Source organism: Taurulus bubalis (genome assembly GCF_910589615.1).
Source record: "Taurulus bubalis genome assembly, chromosome: 4".
Lineage (NCBI taxonomy): Eukaryota > Metazoa > Chordata > Actinopteri > Perciformes > Cottidae > Taurulus > Taurulus bubalis.
The window spans coordinates 21,060,462-21,081,727 of record NC_136592.1 but is presented as its reverse complement, the minus strand read 5'-3'; the positions used below and the strand labels follow the sequence as shown (position 1 = coordinate 21,081,727).

The window sequence follows — 21,266 nt, the reverse complement described above, 5'->3', positions numbered from 1 at the left end:
TAGGCATGGAGAAAATTACAGACAAGGGAAATATGCTGTTGGTGAAAGAAGCAGAGGAAGTAGGGCTGAGTCATGGCACCATGATCAAGAGAAATGACTAGTATTGACTTCAAAAGTTAATAAAAACAACTAACAAAAGAGGAATACTTTTGCACCTGCTGAGGGACCACAATATAAACTAATATAATTTCATAAAGTTTAGAATTTTAAAATTGATCTGCAGTCTGAATAGAATGAAAGTTACAATACACTTATTGGACATCTTTATTAGAAGTATACACGTTGTCTAAACTGCAGCTATCATTCATCAGTACAAGAGCATTTTTCAACTTTTGTTGTTAGAGAAAGCGATCAAACAGACTTTATTCCAAGAGATACCATAGAGGAGGCTTTGTTGATCCTTTTCTGATTACCTCATCATCAATGGAGAGGTCAGCCGTAAATCAGCCTTACATCTCATTAAGCTTAGATTAACAGCATCCTTAGCCCACAGGCTTTGTTCACATGGAGTGGTTACTGAATAAAGCGCCTACAGACCAAAAACTAAAGTCTTCTCAAGGCCTGTCTCGACTGATTGCTGTGCAACAGAAGCCTCCTCAAATTGAGTGCTTTACTGCCATCCACAAGGGCTGGAAAACGGGCCGGCACTTGCCAATTCCAATTCTTGAAGGCAGAATCAATGGATGCTGTAAATAAGGTTTTTAAAAGTGAGCATTATCCAGATTGAGAGAGAGAGAGAGATAAAGAGAGAGAGCAAGCGAGAGAGAAAGTGACAGAGGAAGAGAAGAAGATGTACGGTGGTTAAATAAATCCTCAAGAGGTACTTGCGCTCCACTTCCACCGCGCTCCACTCCTCACCCCCTCTCCCCCCCTCTGCTGTCAACCCCCTGTGTGTTGACAATGGGCTTTAACACCTGAACAGTAGCTCTGCACTTTACCACGAAGACTACTGCACCGCTCACTGGAACACACTTACAGACACGAATACACACACGTACACTTACAGAGATGATTAAATGACACCAGATGACAGGGCAACAAGGCCATCTAACATTGCGAACCTCCGCTGATGCAACAGAGAGGCTGCTGAGTCCTGGAGGACATTTTATGAAACACAGCAGGCAGACAGAGAGATGTTCCTTTTAATCTGAGAACGATGAGATGAAGCAGATGTCTGAGATTAACTCACAACGTGCACACGAGCCACATCGGGCCACACCCGGGAGCTTGCGCCTCACCAAATGTAATGCTGAACTGTTAAATACTGACACCGCCTGCAGGAGATGAGTGAGCCAAAATGTCTTTGAGCGTGGGAAATATAGAGACCTCTTTGACTCCCTTTGATTATTTTTGCCTTGGCATTTATTTGACCATTGCATGAGTGTGTACACCATTCATCTATTTTATTAACAAAAGTATATTTCTATATGTCTGTTTAGATCCCCCCGCCCCCTCTCTGTCTACTCCCTCTCAGTCCTGACACTGCATCACACACTGTGCAGCAGATGTGGGAGTAGTGCTGCTTGTGTGAATACCATGTGTTACACTGGGAGGTGACCCTGGTGATTGTGTGCAAGACACAGCTGGAATTGATTGACAGCTGCAACCTCTGCCTGAGAGCAACATGACAGAGAAGAACACTGGCATCATCCCCGTCCTCCTCCAGCCTTCTACACCTCCAATATTTTGCTACTGTAGCATCTCAGCCCTAACAAGGAATACATGTTGCAATTTAAACATTTGCAAGTATTTTAAACTCAATCTAATATGCTTTTCTGTCTGGTAAGGTGCAACATTACTTGGTTGGAATTCAGAGGCAATGATGTTCAAATCTATGTTGTATAGTTTGCTCGTAACAACTTGCCTGATGATACCTGAACTTTCTTTAAGCAACGCATCACATGTTATTTCCAGATACTCCTTGACCCATGTCAGATCGTGGCTCCCTTCTTCCTTTAAACAACTGAGTGATTCATTGCCTTTGTCTCAGCAGGTAAACACAGCCCGAGTGTATGTTGACAGTCGCTGTTAAAAGGCTCTGGTGCTTTGATCACATGCAGCACAGAACATTGAGCGGACACACGGTCCGTTAGCCAGCCCACACATAATGCTCCTTTCTGCTCTAAATAGCAGATACATGGGAAACATGACGCAGAAAGAGAGACTTCTATACGTCAGCAATGACAGAGCAAGACATCTTAATCAAATTAAATGTCATATGTTGACAGAGGAAAAACAATGGAAGAAATGGGGTAGAGATGAGACAAAAAGAGGGTGGAAGATGGATGCACTCTAAATAGGATCAAACATCTTTCTCGGGAGTTGGGGGCAGATTGTTCAACATGGCTGCCTGATCAGTGACAAATAAGGACCAGGGGGCCGTGATGACAAGACACTCATAGCTCTGATCTTCTCTCATCCTCTTCTTTTTGCCCTCCTTTTCTCACCCTTCCTCTCTCCTCTTCCCCTAACTCCTCTCCACTCTTTAACAGCATATGGTCATTTACTGAGTAGTTTCGCAGTCCTCAAAGGAAAGCACTCTCCTGGACTTAATGCAGCAGATAAAACTCTGACATATGCTTGTCCTACTTAGCACGCCCGCACAATCTGCAGCTTTGCTTGGAACCCAGCTTCCCTCGGCCACCAATTATTAAACTATTCCTTGTTTGCTCCGAATCAGAATATTGGACATCTATCCCTGTTCAAGTCCTTATACTACCACTGTGGCGCAATCCCCAAATGTGCCCAAGACTCAGCTCCCTTCCTACACCAATTAACACCATGCATCTATCACTTCATTTCTCCCTCATCTGGGATATGAGTTGTCCATCCCTAAAGCCCCTTTCATAAAACCCATATTAGTAAGCAATCAAGACCCTGTCACTGGAGGACAACTGTGCATGTGGACTAGGAGGACCAAGTCAAGTGTGTGAAATAGATAAGTGATACGAACATGTACACAAATCAATGTGGGCAAATTGAGGGTCAGGTCTCTTGTTTAAAAATATGCAATGTTTGTGCATGATGTGCATAACACATTTGTTAGACTTTTTTTAGACTTTTTTAGACATAGGCAGCCCCATGTTGCACCATGTTGCACCAGTGGATATGCAATTGTCTGCTTGTTTGTCTTGTTGAAGAACTGCTTTCTCCTGCTGTTTGCATCCTATAATGCTGTCTTCCCTCTGGGAGGGAAGGATTGCAATCAATTAATGCAGAGAGAGCTTTGGAGGTCAACACAAAAATCGACTGAGACGTTCTGCCTTTTCTGCATAGCTGTCTTTCTCGATGCACAACACTTATTATTTATTATAGAAATTGTATACATTAAATGGTGGGGCAAATTTATAATTTCTGAACTGAGCCAAATAATCTGAAAGAAGGAGCACAGCAGAAGGAGCACAGCAGAAAGAGCGAGACCCAATTTATAAACTGCAGTATGTACTATAGATACGACGGTAACAGGCAGACAGACATGGCATGCTGAATATACATCTAAAGAAAAATCATTCAACCACGACTGTCATCCACCTAATTTTAATTTTGAAGCCCTGTGTTCCTGGCTGTGTGATCCCGGGCCCTGAAGTGCAATGGCTGCAGCAAACAGCACAGCTCTAAAAGTTTGTCGGAGTTCCAGCACCCTCTTCTCAAAACAGCGCACTAAAAGTTAATGAGCGAGAATGGGTCCAGCATCCCATGTCCCTGCAGAAGCCTCCATTACCCAATTAGACTCCACAACAAACAGACAATGACGTTCCATGCAGGCATTGCAGACATGTAAGTACTCACCAGATCCTCATTATTCAGGGTGGACCGGTTCACCAGAGCGAACGAGATGCCTGCCTTTCGAGCAGTGAGGGTCTGAGAGAAAGAGAGGAAAGGAGGGATAATAAATAGGGACAAAGCCTGAATAGATATGGGTTACATCCAAGTGAGAAGTTGGCTAAATCACAGGAAGTCGATAGATCAAAACAAAAACAAGACTGTAAGTTTCTGTAATGGATGCAGATGAAGCCTTCATATTTTGCTCTTAGCTTGTGCAAAAGTGCAGACATTTAGTACGCTTACCAAAGCCTGTTATTTCCAAGTGGCCACGAATAGAGAAGGAAATAAATACAGAAATTGAATTAGACAAGGAGCGGGAGGATGAATGCTAAATGCACAAACAGCAGAAGAATTGTATGTACTATCCATTCTGAGCGCATAGGTGTCTCAACTGCCATGCAGGACTGCTGGTAAGGGCACTGAGCTCTAGAAAGATTCAACTATTCATCAAGAGAGATTAAACAGCCGTTGCATGATTCTTTATCCACTCATGCACTGGTAGTTACTTAACTGCAGTCATGCTTGGCATTTATTTTCAGTTCTCTGTTGGATGAAGCTTTGATCATATTTTCTGCTGTCTGCTCTGCACATTAGTTTGACACAAACAGAGAAACACAAGACACACACACTCACGTATGGGTGAAGCCAGCTGTACTGCACAACACAGACTTACACACACTCACACTTAAAATAAAGAAATGAATACACACACACACATTTGCTCAGACATTCACAAACGTACTCACACATTAAACAGCATACGCTCATACAAACACAAACAGGTAACACACAGACGCACACAGATACACAAATGTAAATTAGCTGTTGTGTTAATATCCATTGAGTTTGAGTGACCAGAGATTGATAAACATGTATCCCATACTGGAGGAAGTTACGTAACAGAGGAATGCAGACATGGACAGCTGACAATATTGGATCAGTCTTTACCACGACCCTCTTGTTTGTACAGCCCAGCTATGGTAAAGATCCATGGAAGCCATGGAGAATGTAGAAGGGAACGTGACCTCTACATGAACCGTGAGTGTTGATGTAAGTTTATCAACATGCACCAGCACTGTTGAGGTTGCTACGGGCAATACAATAAGACCTTGTGTCCAGATGTTATCTAATATAGCGTTCAATGCTTTGTGAATCCATTTGCAACGCTCGTTTTTTTGTTTATGCTTTTGCATCCCGCCATGATATGGGGGAACCCTGCTGTCCGTTCCAATCAAACGCTGTTGCTGCCCGGAAGCAATCACACAGCAAATGGGGGACATTGACAAAGGAGAGGCATGAAAGGGGACCAATTAGTTTGCTGACTACTGACTTCATCCCACGTGTAAAAGGCTTGCTCAGTGTCACTTTTACATGATTTAAAAGCCTCACACAGTTAAATCAGAAGTCAATGAAGTCTCTCGGATATATTTTTGGGTTGAGTTGTCAACATTTCAAGTTAAATGCAATTTATCGAGACCTGCCGAGCAACAACAAAAAAGGAAGAAAAATGGCCAAGCATCGGCGAGGCAGAAATCTGACAACTCACTGAAAAATATCACCCATAGCTGTTATGGGTCTATGTAGGAATGGCAAATATACACGCAAAATTCAAAAAGATTTAAAAATTTAAAAACGACAACCCATACTTACCAAGACATTGTTGGTTATTAATTTCATGAGAGATATGGACAAATACAGCATCAACTCATGTTCTTCAACGTGATATAAACATTCATCAGCATCTATGTGTATGACATCATGCTGCATAACCATATTATTTCACAAGAAAATCTAAATATTTTAAGAGTAGAATGTTTACGTATTACACAGGTTGTTCTTAAATCAACTTAATTTTAGAGTTCTGATCATTTCTTGCATCCTTTAGACTAAAACACATGAAGATGATAAACAAACAATCACAAGACAGACGCACACTGTGCTCACATAAAGGACAAACAATTATAAATAGACATATATACTGTTGGCATCACGAAGGCATGCTATCTCTCAGAAAGACTAACCATGTGGCACAGTGCTAAAGTGGACCACTGAAACAGGCCTCTCTGTGGGATATGTTATGACACATTATGTTGTAATAAAAACTAATGGCGGAGCATCACTGTGATGCAATGTCTTAAACAGCCTCTCTAGGCTAATTAATCAAACCATAGAGTTATGGCTAAGGTTACATTAACATTCCCACAAAGCAGTGCTCTCCACTAAATAGTTGTAAGCGGTTGCTTTTATCACCAATGAACTCCTTATTGTCATGTTTCTTTCTATCACAATTAGAGTTAATGGGATTTTTGAAGCTGTTTTTTTTTTTAACTACATAGCAGGACTACATTATGAGGAAAGTATTTTCAATCATCCCAATTGTGTGCACAATTAACACACTTGTAGTGAAATCACAAATCCAGGTTGAGTTATCTTTTAATAATCAGAGACTTCAGCTTAAAACATACCAAGGCTAACTTTAGTCCTAGGCTAGTCTGAAGATATTGTATATTGATAAGAAACAAACTGTCATTCTCAAGCACTATAACATTGTATCAGGTACCCAGTAAAGTTATCATTGTCTTTTGCAGTTGTTCATACTCACACAGAGCCGGATTCCACCAGTGTGGCATAATGTGGGGTCACTCAGATAGATTTGACATAAATCACACATAACCTTGTTGAGGCCGATGACTCACCAGGTCTCGGACAAGAGGCACTGTCCTCTTGCGGCGTAAATCTGGCATGCTGTCAATACCATAAAGAATACTGCCAGCCCTGGAGAAGCAGACAGATTTAAAGTGTATTAATATCATAATAATGCCATTCTATAGGGGAGACACTACAACAGTGAAAGGGGGGGAACTTGATTTACACAGCTGGCAAATACCATGGATCATGCCTCCGACCTAACCTGTCTCACCCCTTCCTTTTCACTTCGCTGGTGGCGACCACCAACACGGCAGCTCTCCCCCTTTGCTGTTCCCATAGACTCCCTCTTCCACGTTATCTAAATGTGTATTGGGTGTTGCTGCAGCGATGCCTGTTATGATAAATATGTATACTACATTGTAAGAATACTAAACTTTGTTGAACTTTCGCCACACCTCAAAAATGGAAACTTCAAGATGAGTTTTTCTCAGACAACACTTCAGCTCCAGTTATCTTGCTCTCTCAATCCTCCAATTCTCTTGTGCACACTCCGCGACTCCCTCACTGCTTTCCCACCAGTCGTGCTCCTTTCCCGTGAGGCTCTCTGTGGCATCACCTCAACTGTCACTCAAAGACTCTCTAATGACCTCAGCATGACATCAAGGCCCCAATGCATCCGCAAAGATAAAGCTCCTCAAGCTTTTCTGTCAGCCCTCTCAGCGACATCAGAATTCACACCCTAAAGTATGACCCGAAAAACACACAATCTGACGAGCTGCCCCGGCCCTTGCCTCACCCTAGGCTCCCTGGCTTGCGCTGCCTCTTTACTGTATGAACAATGTATGCTGCAGATGGCTGTAAAGTCAGGGCATGAGCTGAGATAATGGAGGTTAATTATAAATATTAGCTAATTTCCCTTATGACATCATGTGACAACAGTTGGCTTCATCCATCTTTCACATAGACTCTCTACCTTACTAGTTTAGACACATTTCTGAATAAGACATCAATTAGACGTGTAAAGCCAAGAGCATGAATTCCTTAATAGATGTTGTGAAGGAATGAGGCATCTTGTATATCCATCCTCTCTCTGTGGTACATCACAACACAGGGAGCATACCACCTTAATTGGGGTAAATGTCAGAGAATCAGCAAATCTGCAATATTTCTGCTGTATGTGGCTCAGTATGGGGATACAACACAGCACAGCAAATAAGATGTATGTAATTGTGAACCGATCCGATCAGGAAGTGAGCCACCACTCACCCTCCGGTCTGCAAGCCGAGCACTTTGGGGTCTAAAATACTATGAGGCTGCAGAGAGAAGAAACACACAATGTAAAAACAAAAAATACAAGGCAAGTGCACACAACTAAACACAAAGCAAACAGCAGCAACATTAAAACAAAATAAATATACAGTATGACAAAATGTGCTTTGAAATATACAGTACATGTGGAGGTCAATTCAGGATAAGATAAAAAAAATAGGAGGAGTACAGAACAGGGAGAAGGGAGGGAAGGTACCGCAGGCAAAACAACAAATTGTTCCACATCAATGTAATTTGTGGGCTCAAGACTGAGAGTTTTGCCGCTCTTGGTGCTTCAGGCCAAATTTGCCTATTGTGTAACACTCCGCCTTTACTGACCAAAATGTCCAGTTTGAAACACAAATCATTTTCTGAAAAGGAACAAAAGGATAACCAGCACAAAGTGACACCAAGATGGCTCAAGTGCACATGCTGCATTCTCTTTCATACCTACAGATATCAATTAAATGTATCTGCAGACAAACAAACACACTCTCACAGATACACTCGGGTGGATGTATTATTTCAAATCAAATTCAAGTGAGATGCAAAATCCACAAACTATCACACCATATCCTACAAAAGACAAAAGACAAATTTACAAACATATACACAAACACATGCACATGCTAAGAAATATCCAATGTCCACGTGGTTGATGATAAACAATGATTTAAAACCTGTGTGTCCAAAGCACTGCTGTCTGAAAAGAGAAGATGACAGTAGGGTGGAGTGTTAGGAAAGAGAACCTTACTGGAAAATGCACACTTAGTCAGGACAATCTACTATCACTGGCCGGTTGATGACGCAATTCTGTTTTGCGAAACAATTTATGCAAAAATGGAGACAGAGTCAACATGTGCCTCAAGGAGAGTGTGTATATAGGAATGTATATAGTAAAAGCGGTAGAGAAAGCTGAACAGAAGGCTCTCAGCTAAAGGTTAAAATGTGAATATCATACTTTGCATATAGAATATTCTAAATCAATACTGCATACATTTAAAAAATGATGCCTTTGATCGATAGCATTACATGAGTTAACAGTCCTAGCTATGGAGACATGGGACATTAGGTAAGCATAAGCGGTTGGTATCATATTGCCATTTTTGAGACGAACTGTGAGAGGGCAAGCCCTTTAAATAAGCAAGACTGCAGAGGTGTAATTACTGTGCTATTGATCCATGGGTGATAAATGGCAGCATAATCATGATCTAATGTGCTACAAACAGAAAACAGCTGTTCACAAGAGAAAGATCAAATTGCTGCTCTGATTAAAACAATATGATACCCTGTCTGTTGTTGATGTACAGTTTCTGCATCACTAATACAGCAAAAGGCAATGGAAATCTCTTTCTTTAATTCGGACAGTATATTTCAGATTTTGTTTGATCTGTTCAGTTGAAAGTTGACACCTAAAATCACATAAAGATATTAATTGTTAACCATTAAAAAAGCAATAACCCTGGACCTGCACATTGATTGAGCACACAATACAAAGTAGTTGGTGGATGCTATTACCCAGAGGGCTCTATAGTACCATTAGCGTTCCAGTACATATCTCTGTGCAAGAGCATATATTTTCGTGACGATGGTACTCAAAGAGCCACTGAACATTTGAAGAGTTCTGAATTTATACAACCTGATATTTTAGGCATAGATGGAATAAATTCTAGAAAAGGTTGAAAACATTTTGGTACAGCTGTGAATATTTTGTTCCTGGCTGAGGTGAAATCATAAGCTGCACGGACGCAGACTCAAAGTGGAGCTAAGCTGCAAGTCGGTACCATAGACACCAATCAGCTAAGCTACTTTCAGCACGGCATACGAGATAGAGCCATCTCCTGCTCCCGCAAGTCTGCAGCTGCACTAGATAAAGCCAGACCACAAAGATAGGGAAAATGCTGCTGATATGAACCTCATTTCACAAGTGCCTTAAATCTGTGGAACAAAAATGTAATTGACTGGTAGGAAACCCTCTGTGTGTGTGTGTGTGTGTGTGTGTGTGTGTGTGTGTGTGTGTGTGTGTGTGTGTGTGTGTGTGTGTGTGTGTGTGTGTGTGTGTGTGTGTGTGTGTGTGCTGTGGGCAACGTGTTGAGGTATCAGCAGCAGCAGTAAATCTGCATTTCAGTGCCGACACACATGGTTACAGCGTACATAGATCAGAGTTTGCCAGAGCAGAAAAGCCTGCACATGGCTGATAGTAAAGCAAGGACCTGACCCTGCTTCAACACACACAGGGACATGTCTTCTTGTGTGGAAATATTCAGGCACACATTTACAGAGATACACAAACATACACACACACACACACACACACACACACACACACACACACACACACACACACACACACACACACACACAGCGAGAGAGGATTGTCCTTTATGACAGTACACACATATTTATTAAATCAAGAAACCTCAAATTTGTGAAGACTGATTTCCACAAGTCTGGTTTGCAGCATTCAGCACATACATACTGAGCGTGTGAGCTCAGAAAATCAAGATAATAAAGAGGAGCATGGCATGTGACAGCAAATCAAAAGACATAGCCTTACTTCTAAGTCCAACGCTTAAGTATGAATGCTACAAAGACCACAGCACTGTAGGGGCATGAACACATCTCTTTGGTACGTGCTTGTCGTTGTAAGCTTTAGCCCAAAAAGCCTGCTCAGGTTTTGTGGCAGTGAGTATTACATATATTTGACAATAACTATCATTTAGATAACATCTTATGGTCATGTTCATATTGCCATGTCTTACTCTGAGTAAACATAGTAAACTGAGGTGCAGTTCAGGCTTTTAGAACAATCAAAATAAAAACCTGACCTGTATACTGTAATAAAATCTATAGCTTGACTTAATTTGTAGTGATAGCAGAAGTTTAGCCAATCGTGCACAAAGTGTGTGCTACTGAAAAGGAGTGTGTATAAGGTGAGTCACTGGAGCGGGAGAGTTGAGAGGGACCATGAGGTCTGACATGACCACCAATTTGTGGTCAAGCTCATCGGATCAGAGCACCAGCAAGATCCCAGCACAGAGTCTAGGCTGTAGGCCTTACAGTGAACACATCCTGATAAAATGAAATAAAAAAGCTCACCAGAGCAGAACTGCATGCAGGTGTCAACTCTTACACTCAGTTTAAAATCTCACTGGAGATTAAAGTCCGGTAACTTAATATCTGAAGTTCCGGTTAACTTTTTAAAAGGCGAGTGACAAACTGTTTCAATCATACAAACAATATTGTTAAACTGTTAGCTAACTATCAACAAACATAACATAATAAATACATATACAAAACATGTAGGTAAGAGTTAAATGTGAAGTGTAATTATTAAGTTTAAATCTTGAGCATTTCACCTTGGAAAAGAGCCATTAGTAAAAATTGTAGTGATAATGTTAATGTCTTAAATATTTTCTTCTCAAGATACCTAATGTTACCGTAATAACTCAACAGCATTAACGTTACAGTACTTCATTAGTTAGTCCAGCTCAACTAACGGTGCCTTCGAATCACTCTTCAGCCGCCACAAACACACTCCTCAGTTTTGGTATTTCTTATGCGTGGCAATAATAAAAAAAATCATCGTCAGCCAGATTAACGGTCATTAGCACTTAAATTAAATTTGCATATTCACTATCAACAGTTAGTGTAGCCTCAGTGATCATGCGCAGATTTTAGGGTTCTGCCCTCCCATTACTCAGTGAGGCCAAGATGCCAAGAGGACGACCTATATAGCTTTGGAGTTAAAGAACATACTATTTTGTCTTCTTTTGAATACGCTAGCCACCTCACCCAGGCTGCATCTGCTAGCATGTTTTGGTCCCATGGCCTCATTTTAACAAACAAGTTTAAAAAAGTCTCTGCGCAAGACCCAACTCTCAGAAAATATAGCAATTATTTAGTTTTTATGTGACTCTACATGAACAAAGTGGGAATATTGTTAAATACTAATGCGCATTACGATTCAAAATATGGTTTAATGTGATGTGCTTGTGAGTTGCCTGAGCTATAGGAAATAATGTATTATTTATATATGTATCATTTATTTATGCTAGAATTTCATAGCATGTATTTGTTGTCTTAATAATCCAATAATATATATATATATATATATATATATATATATATATATATATATATATATATATATATATATATATATATATATATAATATCCAATGGTGCATTGCTTGCACCTCTTCCATCGTATAGCGGTTGTTAGGATATTTGACCATTTGTTCAGCTTAATACTTGCTATGACAGCAAAACAAGGATACTTTGTGTTTTACAACTGAAAGGTTTCCTCAAGTTGGTGCGCAAGGAATCACACATTCCACTTCATCACATATTAGACTTTTGAAAGCTGTGTTATTAATAACCACTGCGTTACAGGATTTGTGATAAGAAGAGAGGGACAAAGGGGTAATGTGTGTATTGAGAGGTTGTAGCCCTCCAGGCTTTGATGTAATACAAATGTGGTGGCTTCAATTTGTTCACTTCCTGTCCATCTGATACCTCAAGCAATATCACATAACCAAACCATGTTAGCGGCAGTCTGATGTGAGAGGGTTTATTTCGTTAAATTTCAGCAGAAAAAAAAATCCTTGTCGGCATGAATCAGGAAGATTCATCCGGTAAAACGGGTTATCGACCCTTATCTTATCAAAGATGCACTTGTTTGTTTTGGAAACGGAGATCTAAATTGTACACATAAAGGCATACCTATTGACTTAATCCAAGTCATTATGAGTTATTGTGAAGGTTTAAGGGAAATGATGATGATTTGGCAACACAGCAATCAAAGCCAGAGGTAATGTATTGCAAACTATTGAAGTTTAGAGAGAAAACTATGGAGAGGATGCTCTCCCCTCATACAGCAGTCACATGAAAACAGCGCTACTGAATCAGTCAGTGCTTTGAATTGGACAGTATCCCCTACAACAAAAACAGACAACAAGCCTTTTTAATATCCACACTTTCTCTGGAAATGGTGCACTAAGCATAAAAAGGGTCTACCTCCTTCACTCCCCCCGGGAGCAAGCAGCAAACTTCACGAGCAGCAGACCTCTATAAATATTCCAAGCAAGGCTGACCTGGTTACAGAATCCCCTTGGGAGTGTGGATTTGCATCTGAATACAGACGCTGCTGTAGCCGGTTAAAGACAGGCCTGGCAAGAGTGGCACTACAGCTGTGACTCCCTTCACAGTTCCCACACAGACCAGCCAGCATGATTCAGAGCACAAGCATGAGGAGCACACATCAGCAACACGAGATGAAGGCATAAAGCTAATCAGGGGGGTGTATATTGTATGCATGGTGACAGTCAAGGATTGCTTAACTTGCTTGCATGTCAGGTAGCATTGGCTAAATTAAATTAAATATGTGTCAAACATATTGATGGACTTTGGTTTGGCGTTCCCTTTTTTAAACAAACTTTTCTAATATGTTTTTTCTGGGATAAACCATTCATTGGCTAAATATAAAGCACCTCAAGCAAGTCTACATTTTTTTTCGAGATATTGTTAGTTATTTGCAGGATTTTAAGGTTTTCCAATACCTAAATAATGTGCCCTAACAATAACAAGGTCCTTTTATTATTGACACAACTACAATAATCAAAACAGGCAAGTCGTTTCACATTTAGGATTATAAGCAATCAAGGCGACTTTGCTGTCTATATGTGAACCCAAAGGTCTGACGACACACCAGATTAACGTATGTGGACATTTGCCTTTCTTTGGTTTATATTTAAGCCTGCCTCAAATATCATCTACTCATATCGGCCTGTCTCATTCTGTCTCCATAGTTTTCGATTTGTTGGATAAAGTGAAAACTAACAACAGCTATGGTATCTGGACTCATATGTGACTGTTCATAGAACCGGGAACATTGAACAGCAATAAAGTGTGACTATATAATGCTATAGACCATTAAATCATAGAGAGATACAGAAAAGAGCCAATATCCATCGGCTAGTAAGGACAATTGGTCACACATTTTAATTTGGAGTCATATGCCCTCTACAGCATGCCTCTCCTCATACATGCACGAGTCAACAATGAGTCAATCACTCAATGAGACAGACTGTCAGATAGACTCTTAACACTTCTTGTCTGGTAGTCCAGCAAACACAATGTGTAAGAATAAACATGGACAATTAGTCAATTAATAGCAAGACATTGCAGTAAATAAATGGCAAACACATGTTTTAGGTGATTTAGATGTATGTCACCATTACATAAATTATCCACCGGAGAGCACTGACAAGTTTGTTTTTCAACTGTAAAATGTTCCACTGAGTAGCATGTGTATTTGTTACAGTTATTTATTCATCATGATTGTTTATGTTGAGGTGTGAGATTAAACACATCTAATAAATAGAGGCCCATGTATTGTACAAGATTTTTTTGACAAGCAAACATTAAGACTGGTATTAGCCAAAACAAATTATATTTTCAATGGATAGATAATTTAAATAAATAACACTTAATCAATTAATTTAATTGAATAATTTTAATGAGAGTAATGGTATATATAACCCTATGGTAATACTTTTAATGATAATGCATGGTGTACTCTGTACTATATATCTTATGAGTTGCAGTTTGTTGGTCTTACAAAGTTGGTAAGAATGGTCGTACAACCATATGACAGTGAAGAAATTTCCTTATTTAGGGTTTTCAGTAAATAACATTCTGTGCAGAATGTTTGGTGAAGGTGGCCACAAAAAGTGTTTGTGCACACATCTGTCACACAGTCTTCAGGTGTAGCCTGTATTCCCTGAACAACAGTACCTACCTCACCATGAGTACCACAGCTGCAGCTACATATGTAGGTCAGGAGCTTTTTTATTTTAAGTAAGAGTGGAAATCCCCTGGTCTCTTTTTTTATTCCTATTGAAAGACTCCTTTTCCTTTAATGTGTAAATCTGAACCATTTATATACCTACGTTAATTTTAAATTACATCCTTTTTACAAAAGTCATCATCTTTATCACATTTTGATTCAAAGCTACTACTGCAGTGAACACAAAGAATGATACAAAAAGACAAATGAGACCATAAGGCATAATCTATATTAAATGGAGAGAATCAAATCAGTGACAAACAGAACGTTCTCTGTGGTAAGTTAATATGTAAAGACTTCACACTTGCTTTAACTGTCTGCCAGTGTCAATGTAATGACACCCGATAGCAACATTGTAGTTATGTATTTATTAATTGTGAAGAATGTATGGTAGTTTAGGAGGCCGCCCTAGTGTAGAGTATAAAATATTGTGTTGGTGATGAATGATAAACCTCCAGAAAACTTGTTTGACAGTCGTATCACTTATCACTAGCCACAATCCGCTATGAGAGAATGTAGTGTTGTGCCATGGGAATACAAATGCAAAGTCAATGCCACCTGTAATACTGCCATCCAAAGAGACTCCCCTCTTCAGTTTTTCAACTCAAAATAAATTAGCAATTTAACAAGACATCCTTCAGGTTGATCAAAGTCTGAGGGTCCCATAAAACCAAATATATAAAACCTCCACGTCTACGGCTTGTCTACACCTCATCAATGAAAGTTATTCACTCTGATTTTGACTTCCACTAACAACACAGAGGACCCACTGGATGTCAAGGATTACCAGGGATACCAACGCATTTGTATGTTTTAGCTCATTAACAAAATAGTGTTTACTCTACATGAATTCCCACCATTTTCCAAATAATATTATGTACACTGTAAAGCAGCATAGACTTTAATTTCATGACGATCATGTGCCTTTCAAGCTGTCGCGGGCCACATGAAATGACGTGGCGGGTCAGATTCGGCCCCCATGCCTTGAGTTTGAATTCAACTCAGAGAAACACAAAATGATGTCAAGTATGCTCCAAATCTGAGACATAAGAGTTAATTGCTGCATCTTCTCAGTGAAATACACAACATTGTAAATACAAGTTGCCCTTTCCCTGATGTCCATGTTTGCTAGTTGTTTGTCTTTTCTGACAAGTCTCAGAGAGCAAACTTGAATGCACAAACAGTGCACTAACATGACCAAGAGCTTTCAAAACAGTTGAAGCTGAGATGTTGGCTACTGTTAAGTATTCACAATGTGTAGTTAATGTTAATAACACAAGTCCACTGATGAAGTTTTTTAAGGCCATGGTGCTTAACTCACAGTTACCGTTACGGTTGTATCCATGTATTGCCAATGTAAAGCCTTGTCAAACAGTACAAAATTAAAGTGACACTGACGAATAAAAACAAGTAAAGAGTCATACCCCCTGCCAGGATCTGCTGCTCCAGTTCAGCCATCTGTTTCCTGTAGGCCCTCAGTGCTGCCTCTTTGAATGTAGGTCTCACATGTTTCTTGGGTGGGACCTCTCTAGGCTTCTCCTCTGAAACATTTTTGTTTTCATCCTCCTGCTGTTTCCCTACTTTCTCAGATCCCTCAGCAGCCTCCTCTATGATCTCCTCTATCTCCTCTAACTCCTCATCATCCTCTTCCATCTCCTCTGTCACATCATTGTCATCTGGTTCTTCTACGTCTACGTACTCCACCATTGCATCATATTCAGCAGTGTCCTCTGTGAGTTGGGTTTCATATTCTTCATTGTACTCTTCATCCAAATTGAAATCATACTCCAGAACACTTGCCTCTTTTTTTGTCTCATGGTCTTCTGTCGCTTCAAAGTCTTGAGAGGCTTCAAAATCCTCAAAGGGATCATTGTCTTGTGAGGCCTCAATGTCATCAGACAGATCATAGTCCTGAGAAGTCTCACACTCCTGTGCAGGCTCATCTGTCTCCTCTGACTCATTAGCATTACTTATGTTCTCTAAGTTAGCTAACACTTGCTCCATCACTTCAACATAGTGGGTCTCATTGTCCACTGGTTGTTCCCCAGCTTCTGCACCTGTACCTGTTTTATCTTCTTCTGCCTTGTTGAAGACATGCTCAGTGTTGGCTTCTGAGTCTATTGTAGAACTAGAGTTATTTGTACCAGAGGTGGACAGGGTGCGGAAACGCCCCATAAATGATGAATTTGTGGTCTCCTCCGGAGGAGCAGGGGTAGGAGTTTGAGGGCCAGACTTCCAAACAACTTCCAAAGCTGACTTAGCCCTTTGCAGTGTAGAGCCAAAGCCAAAACCAAAGGACTTTTCACCGAGATCGATGCTCAGCCTACTGCTCCAAGATTTAGGAACCTCTTCAACCTTCTCTGTTCGAATCTCACTCTGACTGCGGTACATAGTTGTAGACTTACCCTGGGTCTGGTGGAAGCTATGATTGATGTCCAGTTCAGGGAATTTATCTTTAGGAATGACTTTGGGGGTTTCCATAGGGGCATCTTTAGAGGCTACTTTGGGTCCTACTTTAGAGGCTTCTATTGGGCTGGCTTTAGGGGTCTCTTTGGGGGACACCTTCGGACTCTCTTTAGGGGCTACCTGTGGGACTTCTTGAGGTGGAATCTTAGAAACCTCTTGAGGTGGAATCTTAGAAACTTCTTGAGGTGCAATTTTAGAAACTTCTTTAAATGGAATCTTAGAAGCTTCTTGAGGTGGAATCTTAGAAACTTCTTGAGGTGGAACTTTAGAAACCTCTTTAGGTGGAATTTTAGAAATTTCTTTCGTGGGTACTTTACCAGTCTCTCTAGATGCTACCTTTGGCATCTCTTTCGATACCTCTTTCAGGGGTAGTTTTGCAGCTTCTTTGGTAACCTCTTTAGCAACAACTTTCAGACCTTCTTTAGATGCAATTTGTGAAGGATCTTTAGCAATGACTTTGGGAGACTCTTTAGGGGATTCTTTAGGGGACTCTTTAGGGGTGGAAACAGGGCTCTCAATTGGGGTTATTTTAGGGCTCTCTTTAGGTGACTCTTTCGGACTTTCTTTCGGAGTCATTGTAGGGCTGGCTTTTGGGGTCACTTTAGGTGTCACTTTAGCAGCCTCACTAGAAGTTATCTTAGATGTCACTTTAGATACTTCTTTAACAATGGGTTTTGGGGCATCTTTAGCTATGACTTTCGAGCTTTCTTTAGGGACGTGTTGAACGGATGCTGTGAATTTCTGAATCTCCTTAGGTGGCTCTTTAGGAACTGTTTTAGAGGTCACTTTAGATGAAACCTTAGCAGATACCTTCGAGCTTTCTTTTGGCAGTATTTTGATGTTTGCTTCTTCTTTAGGTGCCAATTTGGTCTGTTTATGTGTAATTTTAGAAACAGGTTTAGGTGTATCTTTAGATGTTATTTTTGTGTTTTCTTTTGTGATCATCTTATTTCCCTCCTTGGGCTGCCGGGCAGATGTCTTGATGACAGACTCACGTTCTGTGACAGGGGCAATAATGTGGGTGGTTATAGGTGGTAGGGAAGATTCTCTGTCAAGCATCATGAATTCTTCATCTCCCTCAAATTGTAAATCAACCTCCTGACATTTAGTGATGTTTTCTGGAAAACCAGGTATGGTTGTTGGGTCAAAGGGACTGCTAATCTCTATGGAGGCTTCCAAGCCAGAATCAGCACCCTGCTCTAGATGATGCCAGTCTTTCCAGGGTGATAAGTCACCTTGCAAAGACAGCTGGGAACCACTGTAGTGGCTTCTGTCCCCAGACATGCAGACCAGTCCATTGCTCACCCCACTGTCAATAGTTTCCGTAGTCTCAACCTCATTGTGTTCATATGTTGGATTCTCATGGCTGAGTTGGTGACTGTCGCTAGCATACCAGGAGGAAGCCATGTCTTCTTGTTTTCTCTGCCACAGTTCCTGATCTGAGGAGGACAGCAAGGTGCAGCCATTTGGCCGTGTAAAGAACTGACTCTCTGAAAAGTCTTCTGAGTATGACTGACAAAGTTTTGAACAGTCAGACTCAGAGCGGCTGAGTTTGGGGGTGGAATAGTCACTCTGAGAAAGCCAACCAGGGGTCAAATCAGAGTAGTAAGTCTTTGCATGCTTGTCTGGGTCATAGTAAGAGTCATCAGCATAGTGAACAGCGCCTGAGTAGCCTGCTTCCTCTCCTGACCGGCTATGGTCATGGGATCGCCTCTTCTCTGATTTGCTCTTGTAAACAGGCTTTGAAATCACCATTGCATATTTATTTCGGCTTAATTCATCTAATTCTTTATCACTGTCCATGGAGTCCCAGTCATCGCTCTCTACCACTTTATCCTTTCCTGAGGCCTTTATATCCATGCTCTCATAGGTTTGTGAGGAAGAAATTGTTTTGTCTTTTCTCTCCTTTCCATCATGAGTTAAGCTATCAGTGGAGACTGTAATGCCTGTTCCTTTAAGTTTATAGCACTTTTTCAAGACTATATCCCTCTCTTGAGTTGTTGCAAAAATAACAATGATAGGGCGGGGTTTTGCATTAGAACATTCTCTTTGTTGCCCTAACCTGTGAGCAAGCTCAATTTTAATTGTTTTAAGAGCATCAATGAAACCCATTTTGTCTTTTAGTATTTTATAAATTATACTCTCTGTTTTTTCAGACTTTTCTTCAGGAACATTAAGGAACTTCAAGGTTGAATTATTGGCCTGGTGGCTAATTTGTTTTATGTAGTCATGAATATCTCGTGTTTCCCTTCTTGACTGGACAAATCCTGTGCGAAGCTGCTCAATCTCAGTCTGAACTACTTCCACACTGCTGGAGATCTCATCAATGGAGCTTTTCAGGGCATTTACATGGCCACGTAGCTCAGACAGTTCTGTCTCTATCTGGCTGATCCCCTGAAGCTCCTTAAAGATCATCTCCATGACATCCTGGGTCTGATTGATGCAACCTGTGGAGGAGGAGCCAGGCTCCAGGGTTGAGCTCTTTTGCTGCCGTCCAGCGCGGTCCAAGGACTTGCTCCGGATGCCCAAAGTTTTCCTCCAATTGCTCACCTCGGAGTCTGAGGAGACACATTCCTGACTCTTTTTCCATTTTCTTAACTTGCGTAGAGCACCCAGCCTAAGTGTGTGTAGACTGGAGCGTTCCACTCGCTCACCCTCAGAGCTGCCATCAGAGGGAGCCAAACTGATGAGGCTCTTCCTGTTTCGTCTTACTGGCATAGTGTGTGATTTATGCTCATCCAATCTCCTGACAAGTTTTGTCTCGCTCAAAGAGTCAGAGTAACTACTATCAATTGAAAGAACCTCAGGAAAGATACTTTCATTATTATTTAAAAAAAGAGAGTTTTTCGGCAGTCCATTTGCTATAGCTACACGATAACTGAAAGTGGGTGACAGGGATGAGCAGTCGTATTTTCCGTCGTCTTCTTCAAGAGATATGTTACGTGCCGAAGAGCATTTGGAAATCTTTTTAACTGTAGTCTTCAGCGTGGTAGAGAGAGTTGGATTGTGTGCTTGCAAATCAGTGGTCAAATTGGGCTCTTTATTTTCACTTCTCTCTTTCTTCTTTATTGGGTTTGCCAATTTCTTTGTAAACATTCCTTTACAAATCTTTTTAATGTAGGATGATATAGTATGTACTAGGACAGAAACCATGGATGGCAATCCTGTGGACAGTTTTTATCATCTAGTGAAAGGAGAAGTTGGCTGAGAATACAGCAGTGGTGAGCCAAGCACAAGCAGCCAGTTCTTGACAGTCGGATCCCAGCTCAAAAACACTAACACCACAGTCCACGTAGAGACTCACTAATACTTTTAAATCCAGTGGCCTTTCTCCCAAAAAGGAACATCTCTCTGAAAGACAAGAAACAACAGATATTTACAATTTGGCTGCAGAATCGCAGTTCACACTTAAACACAAGCAGGAAGAACCAGAGATATTACTTTTGCAATAACGAAGACAATGGACAATCTGTTTTATCTTTAACACCAACGAATCTGTGAGGATGTTTTCACTAATTTAAATGATAGAGTTAATGACTTATTGGTGTCGTACATTTTAACGTCACAATTAGTGGAATTGGAATGGTTCATCACCTGAACCATTCAGGTGCCATAATGTAAATGTTCAGCAGACTATATAGCTATGAAGAAGACAAAATGGCCATCTTAGTCTCATTGAGAAGTGAGACTTCTTGACATGCTGCATAGCATCAAGCTTTGAACAGCTTGCAGTTGCCCTGAGAGGTGTGTGCTTTGTATCGAGTTGAACTGGCCAACTGAGTCGAAAGAGGGATGTTTGTTGTGTAGAGAATATGACAGCTGCTCCACATTAGTGCCGCGGTATAGAGCTTGATGTGTCTACAGTCTCATGACCACAGAGACATGATCACTTCAAATGAGCTGTGAAACAGAATTACTGTTACCTTTTAATGCAGGGCTCCAAGGAAGGACCAGGCGTTAGTAAATAGAGCTTAAGGCTAGGTTGCCAGCATACAGTATGTGTTTCTGTCAGATTTATGGATAATGAAATTAATCAAGGGGCTTGACTATTTGTTCACTTGACAGTATGTCATTTTAACAAGACTTGTGCAATTTTACCATACCTAATGGGTTCAGAAACTGCCGTTATTAAGGTACTTTTACATTAAATTGTAAATTGTTGACTCCT

General features: G+C 40.7%; 1 protein-coding gene across 1 annotated transcript in view; it reads right to left on the bottom strand.

Moving 5' to 3' along the window:
- Positions 1 to 20,251, bottom strand: part of unc13c (unc-13 homolog C (C. elegans)) — a gene marked incomplete at both ends in the record, with an annotated part of 87,360 nt that extends 67,109 nt beyond the window's left edge. The window contains 6 exons of the mRNA XM_079217306.1: positions 3,790 to 3,861; positions 6,522 to 6,600; positions 7,741 to 7,787; positions 8,463 to 8,485; positions 16,057 to 17,215; positions 17,372 to 20,251. Coding sequence (XP_079073432.1) covers positions 3,790 to 3,861; positions 6,522 to 6,600; positions 7,741 to 7,787; positions 8,463 to 8,485; positions 16,057 to 17,215; positions 17,372 to 20,251 — 4,260 coding nt within the window. The remainder of the gene's footprint in view (positions 1 to 3,789; positions 3,862 to 6,521; positions 6,601 to 7,740; positions 7,788 to 8,462; positions 8,486 to 16,056; positions 17,216 to 17,371) is intronic.
- Between the last annotated feature and the right edge of the window lie 1,015 nt (positions 20,252 to 21,266).